Below are 26,462 nucleotides of genomic sequence, written 5' to 3' on the forward strand. Positions count from 1 at the left end.
TATTGAATTGTTTTTTCTTAAGATTATCCCTTCCCCCTGGTCAAGCAAAGACAGCTGGACAGGGTTCACCATTTCTTGTGATTTTAGTCTGAAACTCTTCAGTCCAGGAATATATAATGTTTATATAAAATAAGATTTCAAGTCTCTAAAAAATCTGGAACATCTCCAAAGATGGATAGACTAAGATGGATGAGTATAGACACCTCTGCCTGCCCTTGCTTAAATTGCGGGTCTAGTATGTTGATTTGTGATAAGGAACATTTTCAGAGACAAAATTTTAGCAAATTGTGGCCCACTACATAGCTGTGCTAGTGTGTTGTTTTGCTTTCTTTCACCTGGTTTTATATGGATGTCTATACCACTGCTTTTGATTTAGTCAAATTTTGACAATTAGCAATCTGTCTGTGGGATACAATGGCTGTCAAATTAACTTGAAGTATGTCCCACCATTAAAGCAGGGTTTCTCAACCAGGGTTCCATGGAACTCTGCGGTTCCTACAGAGGTTTCCAGGGGTTCCTTGAGTAACACCACTGACACCAATTCTTACCAATATCCACAAGTGTAAGGAACATTCTTTCCACTGACCATCCACTAATGTATCGTGAGTTGTAGATATAGTAATTTTTAGCAGGGGTTCCCTGAGACTGAACATTTAGTACAAGAGTTTCTCTGTGTTGAAAATGTTGAGAAAAGCCAGGTTGAAGTATAAAGGCAACACTTTTTTTAGTTTTGGATAGAGTGAGGAGGGATTTGAGCGCCTATTAGATTTTTTTTTTCTGTACCCCATTAGGGAGATTTCTCTCTCTACATGTCCTGTTTACTTACCGTTTATTTACCGTTATCATTGACAGTGAAAGTGAAAGAAAATCGCAAATTTTGGGTTGTCCCCAGAACAGCAGTAAAGGGGATACCTTTCTATACTGGCAATAGTTCTGGTGACAACCATGGATTCCCTCACTTTGGAGGGATTTCTTCTCATTTCCTGTTTTGGCCATGGGACAAGAAGTTAAAGTTAATCTCCCTGATGGGACACAGGTGGAAAAACATCTAATAGGGGTTATAACCCTCCCTTCTTTTATCCAAAGCTTAAAAAAAAAGTTTTGCCTGTAGTTCTACTTTAAAATAATTTTTAACCATGATAGAAGAATGATATAATGACTTCTAAAAGTTCATAATAGTAAGTGAGTTTATATATGATAGTAAATGTTAGGGAAGCGTTTTTTGCCAAGGTATTCCAGCAAAATGCAATCTAAAATGTTTCTTTTTTTTTTAAAGTGAGAAGAGTAAAAAATATTTGTTGTTTTATTTTTTATTTATTTGTCCTCCTGGGTGTATAGTTCCTTAATTCTTGTTCTGGTGACCTGTCAGAAATTCAAATTAAAGCAGAGCTCCAGTCTCCTGTGTAAAAATGAAATGTCAGCAGCTACAAAAACTGTAGCTGCTGACTTTTAACAAATAGCCACTCACCTGTCCCACGATCCAGCAATGTGCTCACCCCAGATGTTTTCATCACTCATCTTCTGTCTCTGGTTCCGGCATCTTAACTGTAGGCACCCTGTTGTGACAGCATGTGGCATCTCAGCCGCATGTGCATTGTGAATGGTCCCCTTTTTTTGGGACCTGTCATGTGTCCCAAAAGACTTCTGGTAGGGAGGGGGGAGGGAAATATACGTTAAAATAAGGTACCCGTTCCTCCCAGACCAAAAGTGCCCTATTTGAAAGAGGAGGGGGGAAGGAGTCCTTAAAGGGGAACTTCCCCTTTTGGTTGGAGCTCCAGTTTGAATTTTCCCATTAGTGCTACACACACTCCTAAAAAGAGGTTTTGTATTGCTTGAAGTAATGTTTAAGAGATTTCCCTTTACTTCCTATCACTGGAAAACATTACAACCTTGAAAAACTTGATTGAGGTTTTAACCCGCCCTCCTATAATCAAAACTAAAAAAAAAAAGTTATTGCCAATTTTTTTTTTTTGTTATTGCCAATTATAATTTCTAGGTTGTGAATAAATCCTGTTAGTGTAATATAGCTAAGTGTAATCTCTTCTGTCCAGCAAGCAGTGCTTAACTGGAGAATATTTCAGTGAATTATATGCAAACTCAGTTAGTTATCTATCTATCTATCTATCTGTCAATCTATTTTTCATAGTGGCAATCAGTGCAATTAATATGAACACGTTGAAACATTGTAATTAACCAGAGAGCAAAGGAAATCAGTCATTCAGATCATTTTGGTGAAAAAATAATCCAGTGACTTCTTTCTTCCTGTGCTGTCAGTCATCGTTACGTAATGGAATGGAACACTCTATGCCTCTGACATCCCTCTCCTTTAATCTCATTAATGCAGTCTCAAAGACTACTGGTGCATTGTGCAGGTTGGATAGTTAAGGGAATAATATTTACTTTTCAGGTTTTTATCAACACAGAATGTGTGAGAACCATCTCAGGCTGAAATCAGATGTGATTGGTGAGTGTCAGTGTTATACCAACTGTTGTTTAATACTGTTAATCAATGCACATAGTGTTATGTTATAGTGTGAGCTAGATTAGCTGTGTAGATTAGTTCAATGATCATTAGAATAACTGAGAGATGCAGGGTTTTTATTCTACCCAATTCATCTATCTACATAAATGACATTCTGTACATTGGCAGGTATCTGTTGGTGCCATATTGATAGTCATCATGTTGTAGTCTTTGAATAAAGAGTGTAAAAGTGTCAAATAGTAACAGACATCACTTGTAACAATTTCTCAGAATACAGTGAAAAGGGGAGTGGTATGCGTTATCCTAATCAATGCGCATGTTAGGCTGCTCAAAGGTGCATTTCCATTGGCTGTTGAGATACAGCAGATCATACCCAATCTCTTATTAATTAGGTTCACTAACAATGTGTTACATATTTCAGTTTATTAGAAATACGAAACTCATTTTTATGTTAGACTGAATGTTTAATGGAGGGCAGGTTTTAATCCTTTTTCAGATGTCAGCTATGAACCTATTAATTTAGAAATAATGTGTTACTTATTATTCAGAAGTGATATGTACGGTATATTGTTTTTATGGGGAAAAACAAGGCTAACATTACACTAGAAAACATTTGTGCCTTCTAAATTCTATGTGCATGAGCCCTACAGCAGACCACAGACACCATAGAGCAGAAGTAATAAATAGCATGTATGTTCTTTGTAAATCCTGGATTTGGGGAAACTTTTCAGTTAGAAACAGATAGCCCTTAACAGTAACTGTGTTTCCATTAAATATGATTTTATATACAGTAATATCACTTTACTATGTACTGCATACTTGTTTTATCAGGATGTAAGGCAAACTACTGGTTTATAAATGTTAGCATAATTCTATGGCAAAACTGGTTGTTAATTTAATATTAGTGTTATAGAGGTTGATTTAGTAAAAATGGAGAGCGCACAATCTGGTGTAGCTGTGCATGGTAGCCAATCAGCTTCTAACTTCAGCTTGTTTTTCTAAAAATACCTGGAAGCTGATTGGTTTCTATGCAGAGCTGCACCAAGTGTTGCACTCTCCAGTTTCAGTAAATCATATCCATAGTATTGATAATAATGATGATTATGGTGATGACACTAATATAATTATTATAACATTATTTTCAGCATAAACTTGTAATAAACCAGCAAATTATTTTTTTATGCTTGCTTTAGCAAGGAATCTAGATGGTGCTTATATATAATATGTTTTCACAGTATAGACTTCAGTACAGACTGAAGTTCATTACAGACTTCCCAGATTTTCTGCTATGAATGTTGATACCATTAAAGAATCCATTTTTGTTTTCAGTTATACCACAGTATGAAACTGGTAACCTGATGGACTAAACAGACCCTGTCAAAGAGGTTGCAAAGTTTTCTGCTGCAAATGAGAGTTTTAAGGCCATGGCACCATGATTTCTGGGTGTCTCAATATGCCTAGAGCCCTTTCCCAGTCACTGCTATCAACCAAATAAAGTCACTAAAATGAAAATACTGCTTGCCTTGAGATAGTGAAATAAATAATTTGAAGTTATTTCATAGGTCTGATCTGCATATAGTATACATTTATCCACTATAATTATCTCTCTATGTATTGCGTTCTGTGATTGGATGAGGAGAAGATGAATGACAGGATCTCTGTCATCAGAATGTGCTGCATTGTGAGAGAATAGTAGATGGTCTCTAAATGAAGGAGAGGGCAGAAGGGGGCGAGCAAGTGGTGTAACTCTTCATCCTAGCAGTAGCTGATGTTAACCCATATAGCACTGGAAGAAAGACACTCAGGACAGTATATACAACAACTATGAAGGCAGCATAAAGGTAACATTTTGACTTCAGATTCAAAAGTGCAAATTCCAGGGCTGTCATCATTATCTTGTGCTTCACAACTTAGTGGGTCACTGACTTGGAATGAGTAAACAAGTCTAGTGTCCCAACATCTCACATGCTTGCCCCTCATCAGTAGCCCACTAAACAGTTAAGGAAAGACAATATGACATTCCTGGATATTGTATCATGAAATACAAGTCAGCAATACTTTCACTCATATTCCTGTCCTGACAGGTTCTCTTTAAAATCGTCAGATAGCCCACAAATGGTTAAGAGTTTTCATACAAGCGTCAATGTTGTACAGAAAGCTAATCAAAGGCATAGTTGGTGTTATAGTGTTCTTTTTTGTCTCCTAGTAGCTACAGTTATAGTATGACTTTCTTTTGTGCCTACAGAGATATTTATGTTTCTAATCTGGGACAGGCTGACTCTGTAGGAACAAGGGGAGAAGTGATAGTATGGTGCTGGCTGACTGGACTGGCATGTGAACAGCAGTGATTTAAAGATGGCCCAAGCAGGCATAATAGAAATCAGGACTTGAAGACTGGGGGATAAATGATAATGATTGCACAGCTATGTGCCTGTGCATGAATTCTTTCTTGGTTGTATCACATATTCCACCCCAACCCCATTAATGTTATGAGGGTGCACCCCTTGTCTGCCTTCAAATCAGTATGGCTATCAAGCCATGTGAAAGTTTTTATAGTAAACACAGACACGGTTGCTGTAACAGGAGACTGTGCTGGACACAGCTACAGTATATACGGTGTTTCCTTTACAGTTAAATTATAATGATGTTACCAAAGGAAATGATCTGATTCAGTCACTTGATCTTTCCAACTCAGAGAGAATCTACTACCATAGGTCACAGTATCATGTGGCCTATTTACTTACAAATGATAACTGTAAGCAACACTCAATGGCAGAAATTCCCCTTAGCCCATACAATAGCTACAAACACATGATATACTGAGTAAATGAGACACATATTGCCTCTTACTATCCATCCTTATGAATTTACTTTGAAGTATTCCTAAAGTAATTTGCAGATGATGTTTTCTTTTATATTTAACAATACACACTTCAAAGAATCATTTAATTAAGAACCAGTTTTGCATGATACTAATCATATGTACTTGTCAGGAAACCCATTTGTGTGCACTGTACACGTTTATATATTATTTGTAACTGTATTACTAGGCAAAGATGGCAACATTTCAGTACACACAGATGTGGCATTTATCAATAGTGCCTTTTTATTGTATGAATTAGACATTACAATTAGCATATGCAGCTGACAACTTTACCACTTGTGTCTTTTGTGAAAGTAGTACATAGTGTGTGCAGTGTATCAAACAGCATGCTAGAATAAGGGTTAGTAAACCAGTCTTAAAGGAGCAGTATATGCAAACAATGGGGATCACAGGAGTGCTGTTAGTTCTGCACTCCTGTGATCTGTTTTGAAGCAAGCAAGTCCCTTCCTTTTTTATTGTAAGCTCTAATGAGCATGGCCCTCCTGTATTAAATTGTATTGTAATTGTACTGTCTGCCCTTATGTTGTAAAGCGCAGCATAAACTGTTGGCGCTATATAAATCCTGTATAATAATAATAAAGCCTGACGTCGGCTGACATCAGGGAGCCGGACCATATGGTCACGATCCGCCCAGATGCCTGAACAGGCAGCTGGCTCAGCCTCTCAGCGAGTCGTTGGGAGACTGATCCAATGGCTCGTGCCCCCTTGCACAGCCTGGTGCTCCAGTGAGTGTCAGTGGGGCAGAGCAAAAAGCCAGAGACTGACAGTCCCTGGCTTTCTGCTCAATGGAGGCTGAGAACTGAGCAATCAGCAGTCTTTGACCACTTGATTCTCAGTCTTAGACCTGGCAGGGGACAGATGCAGCATCGGATCGATGCTGCATCCAACTAGGTGAGTATAAGCCTCGGTTCACCTGTATGCGAATTGGATGTGTTTTGGACCGCATCTGATTCACATGACCTGTGATCCATACTGGCTTTCTATGGAGCATATGGAGCCGCAGTGCAATTTTAAAAAGAGTCAGGCACGATCAGTCCAGTTCAGGTGCGATTTCAAATGTAAAACACTTTAAAAATTCACAGTGTAACCGCTGAACGAAACCGCACCTGACTTCTTTTACAAATCGCACTAATACTGGCTCTGCACATATGTGAACGCGGTCTAAATTTTTTTCTCTTTTTTACAAGCCCATACTTCTCTTTTAAATGTTAGTAACTTTGTTTGAAAAGTTTACTGAGATTGCAGTTGTTTATTATTATGTCAGTCAGTCTAAAACTGGAATTTCAGTATAAAGTGGAGACAGGTGGGTTAGGTCTGCCCCTAACTTCATATATTTAGCATTTTTGTTCACTTCTGCATGTTGAATACAAAACTGTGCAGGGGTATTGAAGAGTGGACAGTTGTATCAAAGTGAGATAAGATATAGAGGTGAGATAGTGAGCGAAAATCAGTAAATGAGCAGCCACAGGGTGATGAGGTCAACTCTCTGTTCACTCTTTCCTTCTATCAGTATGTTTCTTGTCAGCATATTCACATGCAGCACAACAGATTGGCTTTTCCTCTTGTAGTCTGAGTGCTGCTGTAAAGGGGTTTGCAGGTTGCTAATGCCACATAAAATTCAGATGCTTGCAATAGTTTCATTTATAAAAAAAAATAAATTTCATGATTTAGCAATGAATGAAAAAGCAAATTAAAGTGTGGCTTTTATATCTGCTTGGAGTTCAACATTAACCAGTTCACTAAGTGCAAAGTGTATATCTTGCTTAGCCCCTATTAGTATTCCACTTGATCTGAGGATTGTTGCCATAAAACCCCCTAAAATTTTTAAAAATAATGATTACATAGGGAAAGAAAGGTAGAAGTCTATGCTACCTTGGAGTAAAGGATCCCTGGTATAAAGGTTGCTGCACATTTTTCTTTGCCAGGAGTGACATGCCAACATGATCAGGGTACTATGCAAACTTATTTGTACAGATTGACTGGTTTGTCCCAATTTAAGGGGTTTTCTCATCTCTAATTTGACATTTACCTCACCTTTATCTAAAATAGCATATCGTTTTACCTGATATGATTTTTACTCTCAGCTTGAGCCAAGAAGCAATCCTCAATAACATGTATTTTTGCTTGCGTACCTTTCTTAAGCATAAAGTTGTTATTGCTTCTAATGCTTGAGCTGTTTGCAGTACAAGTGAGAATTGTGCCTTGTATGGCTGGTCTAACTGATATTGCCTACTTGAAGAGAGTGGCAGGTAGATGATGAATTTTTAGCGATGAGATTACTGCCTGGTTGATCAGTACATTAAGAATGTTATCACCCTTTTAAATTGATGTCTGCTTGAGGAGTTTATTGATTAAAAAGGACACTCAGGCTTAGCTCTCACATTCAAGTACCCAGTACTACATGTACGTCATATATACAGTGGTATAAGCACGTCTTGTTTCTTTTTGTCTGAGTGTATTGAAAGAGCTCAGTCATCATTGCTCAAACAGCAGCAGCTTATATAAACACTAGGTAATGCTCCTGGAGATTACATGCAGGATACTGGATCTGATGAGCTCAAATATAAGATGGGCTGCGCAGTATAATATTTGGGATTAGAATCCTAATCTCTTTAGGGAAAGTGTGGTGCAGTATCAGCAGAACAAACATACAGCTATGTGCGGAAAACTAGAAATTGTTTCCTTTGACCAATTTTAAAGTTTTTAGTATGTGTTTTAGTTTAAATAAGGGGATTTCAAGGTAAAATGGACAAAACAAAGCAGAATTAATGTTATCAATGTCTTCGTACTTATTCGACTTGCTCATCTCCTTTCACAGTAAATAGCTTAAACACTTATTTTCATGACTCAAAAAAGACTGGTATGATTATTGGCTTGGTTGGGTGTGTTAATTTTCATATACAGTTTATATATGTTTTGTGTGTGTGTGTCTGTGTGTGTGTGTTATTGGGACGTTGGGTTGTTAGCTCCTCCTGGGCAGGACCAAAGGTCATTGATAAAGCACTGCAGAATATGTTTGGGCAATAACAAATTAAAAGTATTAAATAGGATTTATTGTCATTCACAAAGTGCATGTAAAACACAGCAGAAATGTAGTTACCTTGTATTATTAAGTTTAGTCTTCAGCAGTCATATTTACAAATCATTACCTTTAGGGAGCATTGTAAGGATTATGCTTGGTCGGGCATGATATGTTCTTCCCTCCTCCCTACCTGTGTCCCTGGAGTAGTGGATGGCTCTTTACTCTGCTTTTGGCATGAAAGATTAACATGCAAGAGAGGGCCTCTGTACAATCTGACCATTCTCCTCCAGGCAGTACATGCAGGCCTGTTCTCACAGCTATTACCACTATCTTGGCAAATCAGAAAAAGGTTCTAATACAACATATGTGTCGCTTAGGATATATAAATAACAGATAGCTTACATGTTCATGCAACTTGAGAATATTTTATGCAATACCAGGAGTTCTTTCATTATTATTAATATAAAATTTTGACATATATATCAAGGACATTACTATCCAATGCATTTACTTAAACAGTAAGACATTTCATGGTCAGTTGCTGAATGTATATGTATTCAGAAAGTTAGTGTGTTAGGCTTCACAAAGATGGATGTCCTGTCTCCATTTTACTGTTGACATCTATATCATGTTTAAGCATGTTATATACTTAAGAAGAAAACTATGTACTGCTTACCAAATGTGCAGTCAAACTTTAATTTCTTTTAAAGCATAGAATTTGCAGTTAGGGCCTCCATATTTACAAGGGTTAACAATGAACACTAAGCAGAAAAAAAAGACTTAAATGAATGTAGTTCTGTAATCATATGTAAGGGCATTTTCACACTACTGAGATGCAGATTTCCTGCACTACAGGTGCAGCACAGCTTACCCATGTGTTTGTAGCGGGTTAGCTGCGTTTTCCCATAGCTTTTCCTACTATGTGTTTGGTGCACTTCCTTTAAGTGCACCAAAATTGCATGCTGCATCTTTGGTGCATTTTCATAAAGCACACCAAACACGCGGGACCAGGGGCAGACTGACCATTTGGAAACTCAGGCACTGACCGAGGGCCCGGGGTCAGTAGGGGGCCCCATGAGATGCCCCTGGTACCTTTTTCATAGGCTTTTTTGAGTTTGGGCAAGGACACAGGGGCCCCATGATCTCCTATTGCCCGGGGGCCCCTTGAGTTGTCAGTCCGCCCCTGCGCGGGACACAATATAACTCTGTGGGAAATAGCAACTAACCTACTCTAAACACAGGTAAGCTGTGAGGCGCCTGCGATGCGGAAAGACCATACCACAGTACTGTGAAAGCAGGCTAAGTGTGAATAGGGTCATAGTTTCAACTTGTATTTCACACTAAACTGCAGCATGTACATGTGAACCGGTGACATAGGAAAGAATGGGGTTTCTACTTGACATGTATTTTCATGCAGCAAAATGGAAGAGCTGTTTACTTAGTCTAAGTGTGCACAGAAGAGGAGAAATACTCCTTACTCCTAGCTACTTACAGTGCGGGGGGGTTAATTTTGTCATATTCCCAGAGTTCAGCTTAAATGCAAGCAGTGTAAGTATCTAAATTTAATCTGGTGTCAGTCTGGTCTTTGTACAGCAGGGTTAGAGTGTGAAAGGAAGAAGCAGCACAAGGAGCCAATCAATTTATGTGCTGACAAGATTAATTCTGATAGAGTGAGCAGAGTGACAGAGAGATGAGCTCATTGCTTGTTCTCCTTTCACTGTCCAGTCATAGGCCTGGGTGGATCCAGAATGACATGGGCTCAGAAGAAAGAAATTGAATGATGCTGGCCATCAGACTGAAGCATCTATTGGCAGAAAGAAACTGGCATAAACAAAGGCTTTTCATGACACCATAAAGAATTGATTGGTTAGAGCAACAGCTCATTAACATAAGCAACTTATTTACTGAATTTGTTTCAGCAGTAGCTAATTTGCTCTTCATCGCTTAGGATATGTTTAATTTATTATCCCTTACATGCCTTTCTATTGTTTTGGTTTTACTCTTTCATAATACTATCCTGTGTGTTCTCCCTCATTATATCTGATATTCATACTCCTTACCGTATTGCAGTGCGACAACCTTAAAGTCATCTCTGATTTATGGGGGCATCCATGTGTGTCTTTCTATGTCAGATTCTCCTTTATAGGGCAAGACTAGAGGTGTTCAGCCTCTGTCAGCTCGTAAGACACATTCACATATAACAAGTCTATGCACAGCCACATTATAGTTCTTTAAGTTATAGATGCACCAAGCTACAGCTACAACATATTTAATTAATAGCACTTAATGCATAATGAAGTAAATGTACCGTATTTTTCGCCGTATAAGACGCACCTGACCATAAGACGCACCTAGGTTTTAGAGGCAGAAAACAGGAAAAAAAAATTCTGAACTAATGGACTGCAGACACAGTACAGGAGATGACCAGAGACTGCGGACAGCACAGGGATGACCAGAGACTGCGGACAGCACAGGGATGACCAGAGACTGCGGACAGCACAGGGATGACCAGAGACTGCGGACAGCACAGGGATGACCAGAGACTGCGGACAGTACAGATGACTGCTGACCTTTGGGGAGGTGGGGAGCGGGTACCTGAATTTGACAGGTACCCGCTCTTACTTCCACAGAGTTTTTGTTTCATCTTACCTGTTCCTCGATCCAGCCGCGTGCTGTCTTCCCGGCTTCTGTAATGGCGCTCGGCATGACAGCCGGGTGCCCAGTGCGCATGAGCGAGAAGCACTTGCGCTTTGTGATTGGTCCGGCGGCTTCTGGGATCTGTCATGTGTCCCAGGTACCGCCTTACCATTCACAAAAAGCACCGCTTCTTGCGCATGCGCACTTGGCACCCGGCTGTCATGCCCAGTGCCCACACTACAGAAGCCGGGAAGACAGCGCGCCGCTGGATAGAGGAACAGGTAAGGTCCCGCTGCAGAGCTGAGCGGCCGGCCCGGTATTCTGACACGGCCGTGGTGGAAATACCGGACCGGCCGCTCCATATTCGCTCCATAAGACGCACTGACATTTCCCCCCCAGTTTTGGGGAAGAAAAAGTGCATCTTATACGGCGAAAAATACGGTAATTATACCTTCCTAAAAATCTGTACGAAGCTAAAAGGAAAAAAAATCATGTTAATGAAAGAAAATACAATTAATACTCGTGAGCCAAAATGTGATACTCCCCTTAACGTTTATAAATAAATAACTAGAATCATATATAGCTAATGGTGCATCAACACTTTACACAATACTCATTATCTGTGCAAAAACATAAACATAAATCATTATATGTATCTACATATACATATACGTGCCGCGCTCCATAATAAACTCAACAACTCATATACTAGTGATAATTCAAATAATAACGTGAACAAAATTACTGTGCTTCAAACCAGTGCAACATGTAGTGCATTTCAAAATAATGTTCATCCAATATTTAAAACAGTTTTATAAAAAGTCCTCTTTGTGCTTCTATAATATTTCAGTGACAAGTGAGGTGTATTGTGCCACACTCCCCGTGCTCTATGGATAGGTGTGCGCTCACCTCCTTGTTAGCCAGACAAGCTGGCTAAACACACTTTTTGTCCTGTCAGGACAAGGTGGGAATCTTCACTTTATATGCTTGTTTCCATCCATATTGTGGGTTGCCTTATTTCTGCCACCAGAGGTCTCCCTCCTTCCACACTTTAGCCTCCATAGGTTTCTTTAAGCATGGTTAAGATGATATTTCCTCCTCCCAGTAAACCATGTAAAAAAGAGCCACAGATAGTGCCTTATCCTTTGTGAGGCTTAGCCTATTTATTAGTAAGTAAAATCACCACTCACATTATATACAGCAATGCTGTGTTCAGCTGATATATGCCCAGATCCTGTGTTTGTAAGCGCCGCTCGTCCACCGCGGCGGCGTGACGTCAGAGCCCCTCCCCTACGCGTTACGCCACAGGGTCACTTGGCTTCATCAATTGTTTTCCCCCTGATGAAGCCACGTGACCCTGTGGCGTAACGCGTAGCTTTATTTATTTCCCCTTGAGTTAGGAGGTAAGAGAGCACCTGACATTTGTTGGCCTCTAAACTGTTTAGACCTCACATACTGTCACTAAGCATCTGAGTGTACATAATAGTACCAAATTACAGTGTCCTTTAGTTGCTTCAATTCCAGTCCTGCATGGTTCTGCCATTTAATACTGTTTTGCACCCAAGATTTGAGACAGTGTATTTGGTCAGACAGTTGTCAGGACAGCTACTGGCAGGCTTTAGGAGAACTCTTACCCCATGATTCATGTTGAAGATTTAGACTTAGGCCAATAAAATATAGCTGTATAAGGCTAGTTTATACTGTATCTTTCACAAGAAAGCCTACACAATTAAAACCAACTAATTAGGTACATCAATTCATGAATCATTATTTATAATAAAATTATATACAATATATCCCATCTGCTTAGTTACTTATTATGTTATGGGTATAATGGTATGTGTAGATGGCTTCTTACAAGGTCACAAAAGTCCTGACCCTATTGGGCTGAAGCCAGAGGTAACCCTTGCCCCACTTCCTGCTGCTTATAGGATTCATAGAACTGCTTGTGTCCACATGCACTTCTCTGTTTTGCAGAACACATGTTAAAATGTCTGATCCCCGGATCGCATATAGTTGGTGTGGGAAAAGTAGCAAATTCTGAGCCTTTTCCACACTGCATTGAAATTGCGCTCTGTTCATGTGATCTGCCACCAGTGTAAATGTTAAATTAATGGCACCCCAAAACAGGTTGCAAAACACTGGGCAATTGCAAGAATTGGATCACATGTGTGTAAACAAAAAAGATGCTTGTACCTTTTTCATGCGTGTGACCATACAAAATGAACGGGCTCCAATCGCACTGCAAAGAATTGCATGTGATTTGAACAGGATTGCATTGCAATTTCCGTCCAAATAACATGCCATTGCCCAATCTGCTATAGTGTGAACCTAGGCTGAATGAAATGTATTCCTAAAAGGAATCATTCAGATGGGTCATCAGACCCGCTGTCTGCTGCGTGTGAATTCACCTCGGAGATGCATGCAGGTGGACCATAGAAGTGCATGCACATGCAGAGGCTTTACGGATACAATCCAATGTCAATAATGAATAACCTGAGCACTTCTTCAAAAAAACATTTCAACGAAAATTCTTATCGGTACTTTCAATGACTTGATGAATGTTTTTCAAAATTTTGTTTGCTTTTAGCATTCAATTTTGGAATGAATGCAATTTCTCAAACAAAAAACAGATTCACCATTGGAAATTTGTTGGAAATAAAGTTTCTGTCCTGCTCCTTTGAATTTTCCTCATCCTGAAACAAAAGTTTTTGAATGCACGAGTATGGGCAGACTAAACTCCCAAAGATACTCCCCTCCACCTTCTAGCAATGTGGCAGTTACATCCCTCGCTGGTTATCTTATTCCCGAGTGCTGTTTTTTCTGCCTCCTAATTGGCCGTCAGGGGATGACACCATCCTGTGCATGCACACAGGAGTCAGTCATTTCGACACAGCTGACGTGTGCCAGAAATGCACACTGTTCTGTGTATGCATAGCCCAGTGTACATTCGGTAGAAAACTGTGAACAAGCAGGTAAGTTTCTATTGTAGAAGAAACAGAGCATCTGCAATAAAAAGATTGTCTACTTGCAGTTTTTGAAAAATTAGGTTTAGTTCCACTTTAAAGCCCAACGCTAGGATATTAGCAACTCCCCATCTGTCCCTTCTACCCCCCTTCTAACTAACCGTTGGTATGAAAGATCCTAAGTCCCATTTTACTTACCTGAAGCCATGATCAAATGACAATTCTCTCTTCTTTACTTCCTGGGGTCCTTCGTGTGTCTCCATCACAGTGTGCATGATCTGGACACATTCTATAGGTAGAGTGGAGGTAGAAGTACAAAAATGTCTGGTCCCTAGCGCAGGAAATTAGCTTGGCTCATAAAGGAAACGATGACTTTGATCAATTACATTGCAGGATGGCTTAGGAAGAGGTGTTTGGAATCGAGATTTGTAACTGATGCATAATGCACTATTTAAATGTCTTTTTTGCCTGGAGTTGAGCTTTAAGAACCACGGGCCTTTGTTTATTACAAATCACGCAGACTTTTATTTACTACAAAATATAAAAAAATATAAGGGTTTTCAGTCCCTGGTAAGAAAACAAATGCTTTCAATTGACTTACTGTTTACATTGTTTGTATATGCACGCTTCACATGTTGCTGTTAGATATTTTCTAAACAAAACTAATATGTGTTAGGGATGTAGTTCCACGTCGTCTTTCCTCCAGCAAGGTGCAGGCAAAAAAGTAAACGGAATTGTTGACAGCATGGTTCAAGACCACTGAAAACGCTGCAATCCTACACGATTAGACATGCATTGTGAAGGAAATGTTAGAGACTGTGACTCTCATTAACACTGCAAAGGAAACTTGGTACTGAGAGTGTTAGTTACAGTAATTCAAGATGTTTCTAGGAAAGCAATAGCTTCTTTTCACCTTGTACAATTAATAACAGGAGTTTTTAGTTTCACGTCTCTGCAATTGTCCTGCTTTGACACAAAGCATAAATGCCTCTCAGGCAAGAACACAATCGCTATGTTCAAGTATCCATACGGGTGCAATCCACAGACAGAATGCAGGAGGCTGTTGTGAGGCAGAACTCTATAGTACAACATTACATTGTTCATAGTGAAATAATCCCTCTTGATTTTAATACAGGGAAGATGAATTGGACACTGATTGCATTATTTTAAGCGCTGTTTGTTTTCCTTTCCAATGACTGTTATTACGAAAAACAAGTCAATAATAGTGTAAACTATTTTACTGATATAAACATTCATCCAGAGCAAAGCATTAACATCAAAAATACACATCAAGTTGCATTACATGTTTACTTTAATTGCAAAGGGATTAGGAAAATATTTGTGCTGGGTTTTAGAGCAGGCAAATATTGGATATTGCTATTAAATTATGTATTTGGTGAGAAGCTTAAAACTAAGATCCCTTTGCCACTTCAAAATAATAAATGTTGCATTTGCTTTTTAATCATCTAACTCTGCTGCTTTAGTCATTGACCAGGGATAGGGGAAGCTAAATAAGAAAATGCTCTGTCAGCTGAGCTGTCTCTTCTCTATTTTTCAGCACAAATTGAAGTGATACCATGCAAAATTTGTGGAGATAAATCTTCAGGAATTCACTACGGTGTCATCACTTGTGAAGGCTGCAAGGTAAGAGGAGAAGCTGGAGAAGGAATCATAGATGGATAGTAATTAAATGTATTATTTGCTACTACTTTTACTGTTTCTTATAATAATGCTCATCATATTCATCACATACCATCCTATTTATAAAATGAAAAGCAACATGAATTGGAGTGCCCATCTTCATTTTAAACCTACTTAAATTATTGTAGGTTTAAAAGCCAGGCAGCAACAGCTGTCTGTACATACTTTCAGATACTTTGCCATATCCTAGGAGCCCCCAAAAGCTTGCTGCATTTTTTTTAGCAAAACCCGATCTTCAGCTTCAGAAGGTAAGTTCACGCCCCTTGCCACCTACACTTCTTAGCTAGTCAGGAACTATCATGGCCTCACTGACCAAACAGGAGCAAGAGCCAGACTTTAGCTGTATGAAATGAAGTGCCAAGTATCTCTTAACACATGTAAAATTAGTACTTATGTATAATTATTTTTATGTAGGCAAAAATACTCTACTGAATTATAATATTCCACTGGTGTTCTGATAATATTTGTTTTGGGGCTGCGCTGTAAACACCTTTGTAGATTTCCCATCATTTTCTGTCCTGACAGAAAATAGGGGAAAATCTCCCCAACAGTAACACAGAAGGCATTGACAACCTGTCAGAGGTTCTAACCCTTTCCAGCTCTAGACAAGAAACAAAAGGACTGAAGTTGAGCTTTAAAGTGATACGAAAGGTTCTGATTTTTTTTTGTTTTAAATAACAAACATGTCATACTTATGTTCTCTGTGCAATGGTTATGAAAGAACAGCCCCAATCCTCCTCTTCTCAGGTTCCCCCATCAGCACTCCTGGCTCTTCCCCCCCTGCTGAGTGTCCCCAGAGCAAGCTGTTTGCTCTGGGGGCACTCATGCATGCTCGGTCTTGAGTTGCCCCCTTTGTGTGTATAAAAGACACAGGAATCCCAGAGGAACCCTCTGCACACTGCTAATTTACCATTTCCAGCAAATGATGCAATAATAAAATAGGGATTTTTAGCAATACATGTTTAAGCTGGCCAACTGCGTCAAAGTAATCCCTCTATGGCCAGTCCTACTCTGCTCTGTCAACGCAAATGCTACTGTGGACACAATGCCAACCTGGGGCAAATAGACACAAAGTGGGGAAGAGCTATTAGGTTTCGGTCTGGCTACTGACCTGCTTTGCAACAGAAATGTATATAAGACACACAGAGCATGGCATGGCACAGTTCGACCCCGCCCCCTCTCCCTCCTCACTGGCTGTGTTTGACAGCAGCGGGAGCCAGTGCATCTCAGCCAATGAGGAGGGAGAGACCTGGGAAAGTCGCTGTTCTACTGCATATTGCTGGATCGAGATCAGACTCAGGTAAGTATGAGGTGGGGTCTGCACATTGAAGGTTTTTTACCTTTATGCATAGAATGTTTGAAAGTAAAAAGCCTTCAGCCTTTAGAATCACTTTAAAGTGGATCTGAAGTCCAAAATACATGCCTCTGCTTCAGCAGTCTGATGCCTGTGACGTCCCTCACCAGTGCTGTCATATTTTCCACCACTTCTTCTGGGTACCAGTCTTTTTCATCTTGTTTGGTTGGTGAAGGATGGCGTCACTCCTTGGCATGCACAGAAAAACAGTCATCTCAGCACACAGCAGGCATTGTGACAGTATGTAAACTGAGGTGTGCATAAGCAGCTCAGTATACATTCCTCTAAAGACTATGAGAGGGCAGGTAGGTTTATTTTATTGCAGAAGAGAAATTGCATGTGTCTTCTGCAGTAAAGAGCCTGCCTGCTCCTAGTTTTTTCCTGTTAGACATTGGTGTGCCAATTCACAAAGAGATGTAGCTGCCCAGTTTGAGGTGACCAGGCTGGATCTGTTCAATTTGCAGATACAGTAGACATACACAGAGATATAGTCCTACTACAAATACATCAACCACCCCATGCTTGATATCAGTCACCCTTGAAAGTCAGATTCTTGACTTGTTAAATCACACCTTCAAATGAAAACATGTGGTAGAGCTTTGACAGGTATCACCAGATGTTTTTTATTATATGATTTGTTGGAAATCTTTCAAAGTAATCTGTCAAGTTGCTTGAGTAGACAGTTATTTGGCTTCTTCAATGTAAGAGCTCTTGTGCAGAATAACTGCTGCCACTCACACTGATAATTGTGCTACTGGTATCACCAAGGGGCAACTGTCACTTTACCTAGGTATAATGGACTGCTGCATCTAGGGGGATTGTCTCTCAGTAATACAAGACTCCTTAGTGAGTTTTGACCAGGGACACCTTAGGAGAAAAAACAGGCGTGCCCTGAGCCTCTCAATATATTAATGCAAGCACATCATTATGTTGCACCTTTTTTTCAAGGAAGGGGGGCGGGGGGTTTACATGTAATTTTCCTGTAGACATTATCTGCTTTATCAACAGTGGGCAGACAGAAGCCTCTACAGGAATAGCAGACAGACCACAGGGAAATAATACATTCTCATGTGATACAGGAAAATCTAATATGCAAATGTGAAATGTGATCAGTTTGGGTCATTTAGCTGTATATGAAGTAAAATTATCCGCACAGACAAACTAGGATTTGACCATTAGATTTAAACAGGCTGACTAGGCTGGATCATTTCTATGTGTTATATTCTACAACTGTAATTGGTCATTACAGTAAAAAATCCCCCTCCATCGTGTTTATGCAAGGTTGCCCATATAACCCCATCTCTGCAAAAACAAGCACTTCTGACGCTTATGAATGTTTATTATTGCTTACACCTTAAGCACACCCCTCTTGATTATCTCAAGGGAAGCTCAAATCAGCTGCCCTCTTGCAATAATCAGAATGGTGTCCTTGCCATCACTAATAGGAATTTGTGAAAGTAATAAGTGCAGTTTTTTCCTGTGGAGATATTAAACATGATAGAAAGCTTCTTTGATAATGCAACTGATTAGCATTCACCTTGCTTTCTCCACAAAATGCCTGTGCAGCAATCTTTATAATTCAAGTATTTTATTAAACGATACAAGAACCATCACATGCTATTCATCAGGTAATGTAGATGGTAATATTCTCCACCCAGGGGTACTAGCTCTTCTTCCAGGGTTTAACAGTGTCATAACTGAGATAATCCAGCAGGCAATAGCTGTTCACTTCATTTTAAGCATTGTTGAATCAGAGAAAGCAAAAAGAACCAACACTCAGATGGTCCACCCCAGCCATAGCCCAGGGGAAGGAAGGACCAGGAAGTGTCAAAAAGGTATACAGAAGACATCTAAAAATCAAGGAGGAAAGTAGAGAATGAAGAAAAGAAGGAAAAGGAAGGAAGGAGGGGCAGTGGTTCCATAATCTGCGCTAGCAGTAGCCCCAAAAGCTCAAATCAATGACAAAGAAATGGATTTGGTTAAGGCTCCAAAAGGACAGCATCGAAATCCAGGAATAGGTACTTGTTGACCCAGGGTTGCCAAATGTTGGTGTACCTGTGCACCTTATCATCGCCTGAATGACTCAATTTTCTGTCACGATCACACAAAGGGCTGTCACCTTCCAGGCTCTGGCAATTGTCTGCTTCATAATAGATAAGAAGAGTCGACATTGATTCTTGGTCAGCTCTGAAGGTGAGTATTTCAGTAGAGCTATTGGTGGATCAGGTGGGAAGTACTCATCAAACAGCCATGACAGTATAGTAAAGATTTTCACCCAATAAGACTGCCTTACAGGACAAGTCCACCCTACTGTATGTGTAGGTATCTTCCTTGCTCCCCACACCCCTGAAAATAGGCAGACGGGTAGCCCAGGACACAGTTGGCTAACCTGTATGGCACTATAAATGATAGAACTTCCAGGTCCACAATATTTGGAGAAACCCTATGCGTTGTATGCCAAATGTGCAACCAATCTGCAGGTGTGAGGTCCAAGTTCAAGTTTGCAGTCCACTTTGTCAGAGAGGCTGGGAGGGACCATTGTGGGGCAGCCAACAAGGTTATGTAGAGTGTAAATATGACTCCCTTTGCATCTGTGCAGATGTACATAGTCGTTCATAGGTGGACATCATATCAAGGTCCATATTGGACAAGTATTTAGTCGTGTAGAAATGTTTTATTTGGAGATATCTGGAAATCTTGGAATTAGGAAGTTTATCTTAGGCTTTTCTGTGCACTATACTGTGGAAAACATGGAGGTTGCCATTCTGGAAAATGCTAGTTTACTGGCATCCTTCCTGACTCTCTGACACTAAAACTTTTAATCTCTTACAGTGCAAGAATGCACATAAGGGCTTCTGACAGTATTTCAGGCTTTCTGATCTGAGAGAAAGTTGGGGGCTGGCCGAGACGCATTGTGTGTCTCAATGGCGTGAGCCCGCAGTGTAAAAATAAAACTCCTTTAGAATCACTTTAGCAAGTAATCTCAAGGCCAACAATATTTAGGGAATACAGGAAGTACTCCTGTACCTTTCCCAAGACCCCACAGAGTGAAAGGGCTTTGGTAATAAAGCATTTGTTATATAAACCAAAGCAGCAAAAGCACAGGAGCATGGGGGAGACCAAGCAGAAAGAGGGCAAGAGTCAAGATTTGTGAGAGATGTGGCCAGAGTACCCTGTGTTTGTGTTCCGCTCTTCATCTTCCAATTTACTGGGAGGAGACCAAGGCTACCATGGCAAATAAGGGAAGTATGAGTTTCCCTGGGGTATTGAACATGCAGGTGACCATGAATTTGTTTGCCACTTAGATAGACAGTTTCAGCCCCAGCTGTTTTGCCAGATAATGTTGCTGGAGGAAAGGAGCTGCTTATGACTTGAGTAGCAGCGTTCCTGTGCGTTTTCTCCTCTTGAAATTTGCTCTACTTGGCTATTGTACAAAAACAAAAATAATACTGTGCATTGAAGGAGCTCACTGGTAAACTACAAATAACAGCACTAAAACCTCTACCATATGTTGTAGAACAACTGTTATCTAATAATCTGAGAAAGAAATAATGTGAAGGGCAGTAAAGGAGTTTTTGATAATGATGTGTTGATGTGGCACCTATAGAGTCAATACTGTCAATAGGGAATCACGGTGGGGGACCCATCAGGTATGCTGTTCTTAAAGGCAGCCCTGAGTGATCTGCTCAACTTTATGGCTTCTTAAATGTGTTTATGGGATAGGGCTTAAAAGCCTTCAGTATGATGTTTAGATTATTTCCCACTAGTCTACAATCTAATATATGTTGGTATCTGACAATGAATCCCACCTAAATCATGTTTCACTATTTTTAAATATAGTCACAGATATCATTCCTTTGATTGTTTGCATATTTAAAGGTGTACTCTAACTGCGACTTTATGCCTATAAAACCTCTAAATAAAAAGAGCTACTTCCCTATTAAACAACAATGCAATTCAATTTATTTAGTAAGATTAAAGTTGGTAGCTGGACAATGAGTCACTCCTAAAGCATTTTTCACTTTTTTATACATAGCTCCAGATATCAGTCCTTTGATTATTTGCATATCTAAAGGTGTGCTATAACTGTGAGATCATGCCTACAAAACCTCTAAATAAAAAGAGTTTCTTTACTATTAAACAGCAATGCAAATCAATTGATTTAGTAAGATTAAAGATTTCAAAAGATTAAAGGCAAATGGCTATGTGATAGAACTATGCACAACATTCTAGAAAATTGCTTCTCAGTAGAAATGAGGTAAAGATAAGTGAAGGAATTACATGAAAACTTACATAAAAATCACAAGTTACAATTTAATAATACTGTGTATTATATGATATTAGGCATTTTTTTAGAAGTAACAGTAAAACATAAATTAAGCTAAAGCGTTTGTTTTTTAATGGCCTGTTCACTCCTTGTTTACATTTGGCTCAGTTTATACCTGTGCAGTGTGGGGATGCATTGAAAAATGTTTGACATACAGTACTTTTTATAGCTCAGCATGGTGCAACACAATCCACCACATCACACTGCACTGCAGCTGATAGAACTGAATGAAATGTCACTTTTTGAGTAAAAAAAGGGTTGGTATGTCCTGTTTCCAGCACATTGGCCCTTGCAGCCTTCTCAACACATAGCACATCTGCTGATGTGAATTGGCCCTAATTAGGGGCGGACTGACCATTTGGAAACTCGGGCACTGCCCGAGGACCCGGGGTCAGTAGGGGGCCCCATGAGATGCCCCTGGTACCTTTTTCATAAGCTTTTTTGAGTTTGGGCAAGGACACAGGGGCCCCATGATCCCCTATTGCCCGGGGGCACCATGAGTTGTCAGTCCGCCCCTGGCTCTAACATATCAGAATGTAAAAGAATGTATGATATGGGGGTGCATGTATGCACAGTAACCATGATGACAGCGGCTTTATATTACTCTGTATGAGCAGAGGATAGCAGAATCTAGCAAGTGCTTACCATGCTGTCCACTAAATGTTGCGTTCTCTGTTACACTGTTGAACACACTAGCAGTTAGTACCTGTTTCATGTTTGTGCCCTGCACCTGAACAGATACATTATACCGCATGGCTTTGACTTGCAGTTCCAACTCTGACCAGGGCTGTAGCACTTTTATTACAAATCCCACTGCATTATGCCTATGCTCTTCCACTATAAAAACTGGTGTGTGCTAAAAAAAACAATCCTGTCAATTCTCATGACATAAAGAAGTCTGCGATTCCTCCTGACAATATCTCATCCTAAGTGCCACAATTCAAAATACATCAGTCACCACTGCAACAGACTTTGCCCTTAACTCAAATCAGACCTCCTTTTTTCCATCTCCTCCAAGTACTTTCCTCCCACACACAAGATAGCTTACTATTGTGAAGAAACTGCAACCTCACCCTACATCCCTTCATAGACAAAAGAAGTAATTCCCTTCATCAACCCGTTGACTATTTTGGCACAACCCTGTAAGTTTCCAATTTCTCTTAGCCCAACGTGTTCTAACCTACATATGGCAGGAAATGTACTTCTCAAGGCAAGAATATGCTCAGTTTTAGCACCCCATCAAATATTTTCCAGTAATCACCACAGTTTTCTTCCATACTCCCCACTCCCTCTCTTCAGTGGATATATTCCATTATCCGCCCATGACTTGATCTCTATGTGCTAAGGCTATCACTAGTATATTACGAAAGGAGAGACACCCCATAGTGTAGCATGCATAAGGAAGTTTAATGGTCAAAATAAAATCAATAGTTGCACTCACAAACAACTCTGGGGTATACAGCAGAGGCTTTTCAGGTGGGTTGGAGGATTAAATCCAGAGTCAGTATATGAGTTATTCCAGATCTCCGCCTTGGCCACTGGCTAGGGAAAGCATGGGCTGAAGTGGAAATGACATTGCTGGCAGAGAAGAATGGAGCTGCTACAAGGTCTGTCACCAATGTGTACCCCAGAATGCAGGGATGCGTTTCAAAGCAAACCTGCTTTTTTATCATTGGTATGTGCTCCTCTCGCCTTTCTTGGTTTACACAGGTTTGCAGTGTCATTCCACGCAGCACAGCAGCAGATGCAGCAGCACCCTCTTAGTTATAGCAGCTTTTGCACTGTTTTTTAATCTAGGCTACCCGCTTTTATATATTATTATATCCATATTGCTTTTTCACTGTTTGCATATTTTTATCATATAAGATGTTTATTGTACTGTTGGATTGATTGATTTATTCTCAGCCTCATTTTTAGGATTTCATTGGGTTTTTTTTTCATCTCACTCACACAATCCTAATCAGACTCTGCTAATCGCTAAACTAGTGGAGAGCCTTATTGGGCTTATCACAGCTATTTAAAGGACAGGTGATATTTTTATGGGGGTGAGCATAGTTTGTTACACAGGTTTTCCTGTGACACTATCCACTATCACTAATGTATTAATGACTCTTTACACAGTGACCTTTCCTTCTGCTTTCCCTTAAGCTCAGCCCTAAAAGATTACTTTACTGTAAACCCTAGTTTTGCAACTTCCAATCTGGGAAATGCACAAGGCCACCATCAGGGGCCTTTTAATCCAGGAAGCAACCCAATGGAAAAGACTGAGAACCAAGAAATATCTCAACTTGAAGAATACTGCAAAGCTGTCATACCCAATTCAAAAAGTTCCTGAACACAGACCCCCAGACATCACTTAATAATACCAAATGAGACTTGGACTTGCCACTGTCTCAACATGCTCAAAAGTAATTTTGGTGGTCCAAACATGAAGACTACCTGAAAGGGAACAAAGCAGACAGCATGCTAGCTAAATGCCATTGTCAACCCAATTTTCCTATGAACCGATAAAATTTAAATTGGTTCTAAAGGCTCAAGGTTTTACCTTCATGCATTCTATGCATGAAGGCAAAAAACCTTCTCTGTGCAGCATCCCCCCCCCCCCAATACTCACCTAAGCCCCCTTTCAATCGAGTGATGTGCACTGGAGTCTCAGCCATCCTGGGAATTCCTTTCCTCATTTGCTGAGACAGCAGCGGGAGCCATTGGCTGTCAATCACAGCCAGTGAGCCAATGAGAAGAGGGAGGGGGTGGGGCTGAGCTGCGGCTCTGTGTGTGAGTGGACACAGGGAGCAGCGGGTGCCCCCATAGCAAGCTGCTTGCTGTGGGGGCACCTGACAGGAGGGAGGGGCCAGGCTGCTCTGTGCAAGCCACTGCACACAGCAGGTAAGTATAGACATGTTTGTTTGTTTTTTAAATTAAGCCTTTTTAATCGCTTTAAGACATCAGATGGCTCCCCAACTAGCAGCCTACTTTAAATCTTTGAACTTTTTCAACAAAACATGTCAGCTACAGTATGTACTCAAAATAGCAACCATTCAGTCCCCACAAATCTATCCCCCTACTTGAGCACATATCCCTATCAAGTATTCCCTCCTTTTTTGAATCAGTGGAAAGTAAAAACACCTTCCCAGAATTCCAAGATGCCATCAAGTAATAGAAGTTTAATAGACAACCAGGCTCTGATGGCTTATTTGACATAAACTAAAAAAAAAAATAAAAAAAAATCCTGAGTTCCAAACTTACCTTGGCATTCAATATTATATTCAATGGTGACTCTTTCAGCTTTGACACCCTTAGTGCAGCAGTATGTATGACACTGAAGCCAGCAACCTGAACATGCCAACTAGAGCCTGGTATTACTACTAAACCTAGCTTTTAAACTTTTAGCAAAAGTTTTATCTATCAGACTTAACCACTGCCTGCTCACTTTCATATCGGTGGAATACGTGGGAGTTGTCCCAGACTACCGGACCAGGGACTGCATCAGAAGGCTCAGGTAACTTTATACATATCTCTGAATCTAAATAAATAGCTACCAAGATACTACCTTCAGATATAAAAACCCTTTTTATTCGATATCTTGGAACTTCCAGGAACATTTTCTCACTTGGATCCAAGCTCTTTACTATCCACCACAAGCATTTATCAAATAAGCAGGCTTCTGCTTCAATATGTTCTCTAACCTCACTGGCATTCAGTGGAGCTTCCCCCTCTCACTCTCTTGTAACATTAAATATAGAAAGTGAGATGATAATATTGCCGACAGGGTTTAAATTCAGTGGTTATTTAAGGTAGGCATCTTAGATCTCAAATCACATCTAGCTGCTAATGAGAATCTGACATGATACTGTTGTATTGTATCTACAGTTTGTGGCTGTAGATAAAGTTAATCAACAATCACCTCACAAACCATCAAAGAATCCTTACAGACCCTGCAACTCAGCAGGGAGGAAGAAGTCTTTAGAAACAGAAGCCCCACACTGTCTGAAATCACCATTTATAATCTTGTATCAGAGGAAATATGTTTACCCGCTCATAAGATCCAAAATATTATTTATGGAGAGGAGAATTGTTCCTTCTCATAGTATGCACTGTGAGCTGCATGCAAATGCAAAATTTTATGCCCTGTCCTTATAGAACCACCTAGGGAATGACTAAACCATTTTATGTACCCTGCTTATAGTAGCCTTGTTGTTCGGATTTGCTGCAATTATGCGTTGGTCCTAACTCTGACCCAGCTATCAAAACCGGTTGGTCCATATAACCCAATGGTACTTCAAGAGAAGTGCAGTGTGTTCAAAAATCATTCATAAAATGTATTTCTGCTTTTCTCACTTTTTGTTTTATAGCAAATAGCCAATATGATAACATGCTATATTCTTTCTTCTCTATTTAAATTTGTACTTCTGTACATATTTATATGCATTGCCTGCCGGATGATATTAGCTATGAAACTTAACTGTGTTCTAAGCAACAATTTCCTAACTTCTATAGAGTTTGATGCATTATATTACTAGTGACTGTATGCTCAGGTCTAAATGCACTGCTAATTTGTATGAGTTTGCATAGTGTGGCTGCACCCTCAGATTCTCTGGAATTGTAATGGTTGGCTGACAGAGAATTAGATGGTCAATCAGATTGCATGCAGATTAGTTTAAGTGTGTGGAAGCTACTGTATCTGCTTTAGACAGCGATGGACCTCATTGACAGCAAAATGGATTTGCGTAATGTGTGTATAGTTGCCTAACATGCCAGTCAGCTGACAAACTTTAGGTGGTTTCAAGCTACCCTGAGTCTTGTTGTTTGTGGGCGGTGGGAAAAGTGAAAGTGCACAAAGATCCCAGCTCACTGGACAGCTTAGGGAATCTCACAATCACCTACCTGGTAAACAAATCCATAGAGTGAACCACATTTTTGCAAGAATTCTATTTGCCCATGTGTCTCCAGGTAGCTATATTTTGGTGGATAGTGGTGGCTGGCAGCATTGCAGGATGTGGTAACTGTTTCATAGCCTTGTTTTACCTCACCAAAGCAAGCCCTCACCTCATCCCCTAATCAAGGATCTTGTTTTGGTTAGCAAGTCGCT

At 40.0% G+C, this 26,462-nt stretch overlaps 1 protein-coding gene across 1 annotated transcript in view; it reads left to right on the forward strand.

Moving 5' to 3' along the window:
* The window catches only part of RORB (RAR related orphan receptor B), a 321,322-nt gene that overhangs the window by 210,056 nt on the left and 84,804 nt on the right, over positions 1–26,462 (forward strand). The window contains exon 2 of the mRNA XM_089691078.1: positions 15,550–15,635. Coding sequence (XP_089547204.1) covers positions 15,550–15,635 — 86 coding nt within the window. The remainder of the gene's footprint in view (positions 1–15,549; positions 15,636–26,462) is intronic.

This window comes from Staurois parvus, unplaced genomic scaffold, assembly GCF_062004578.1.
Source record: "Staurois parvus isolate SC_StPar_1 unplaced genomic scaffold, SC_StPar_1.0 ptg000549l, whole genome shotgun sequence".
In the NCBI taxonomy this organism is placed as follows: domain Eukaryota; kingdom Metazoa; phylum Chordata; class Amphibia; order Anura; family Ranidae; genus Staurois; species Staurois parvus.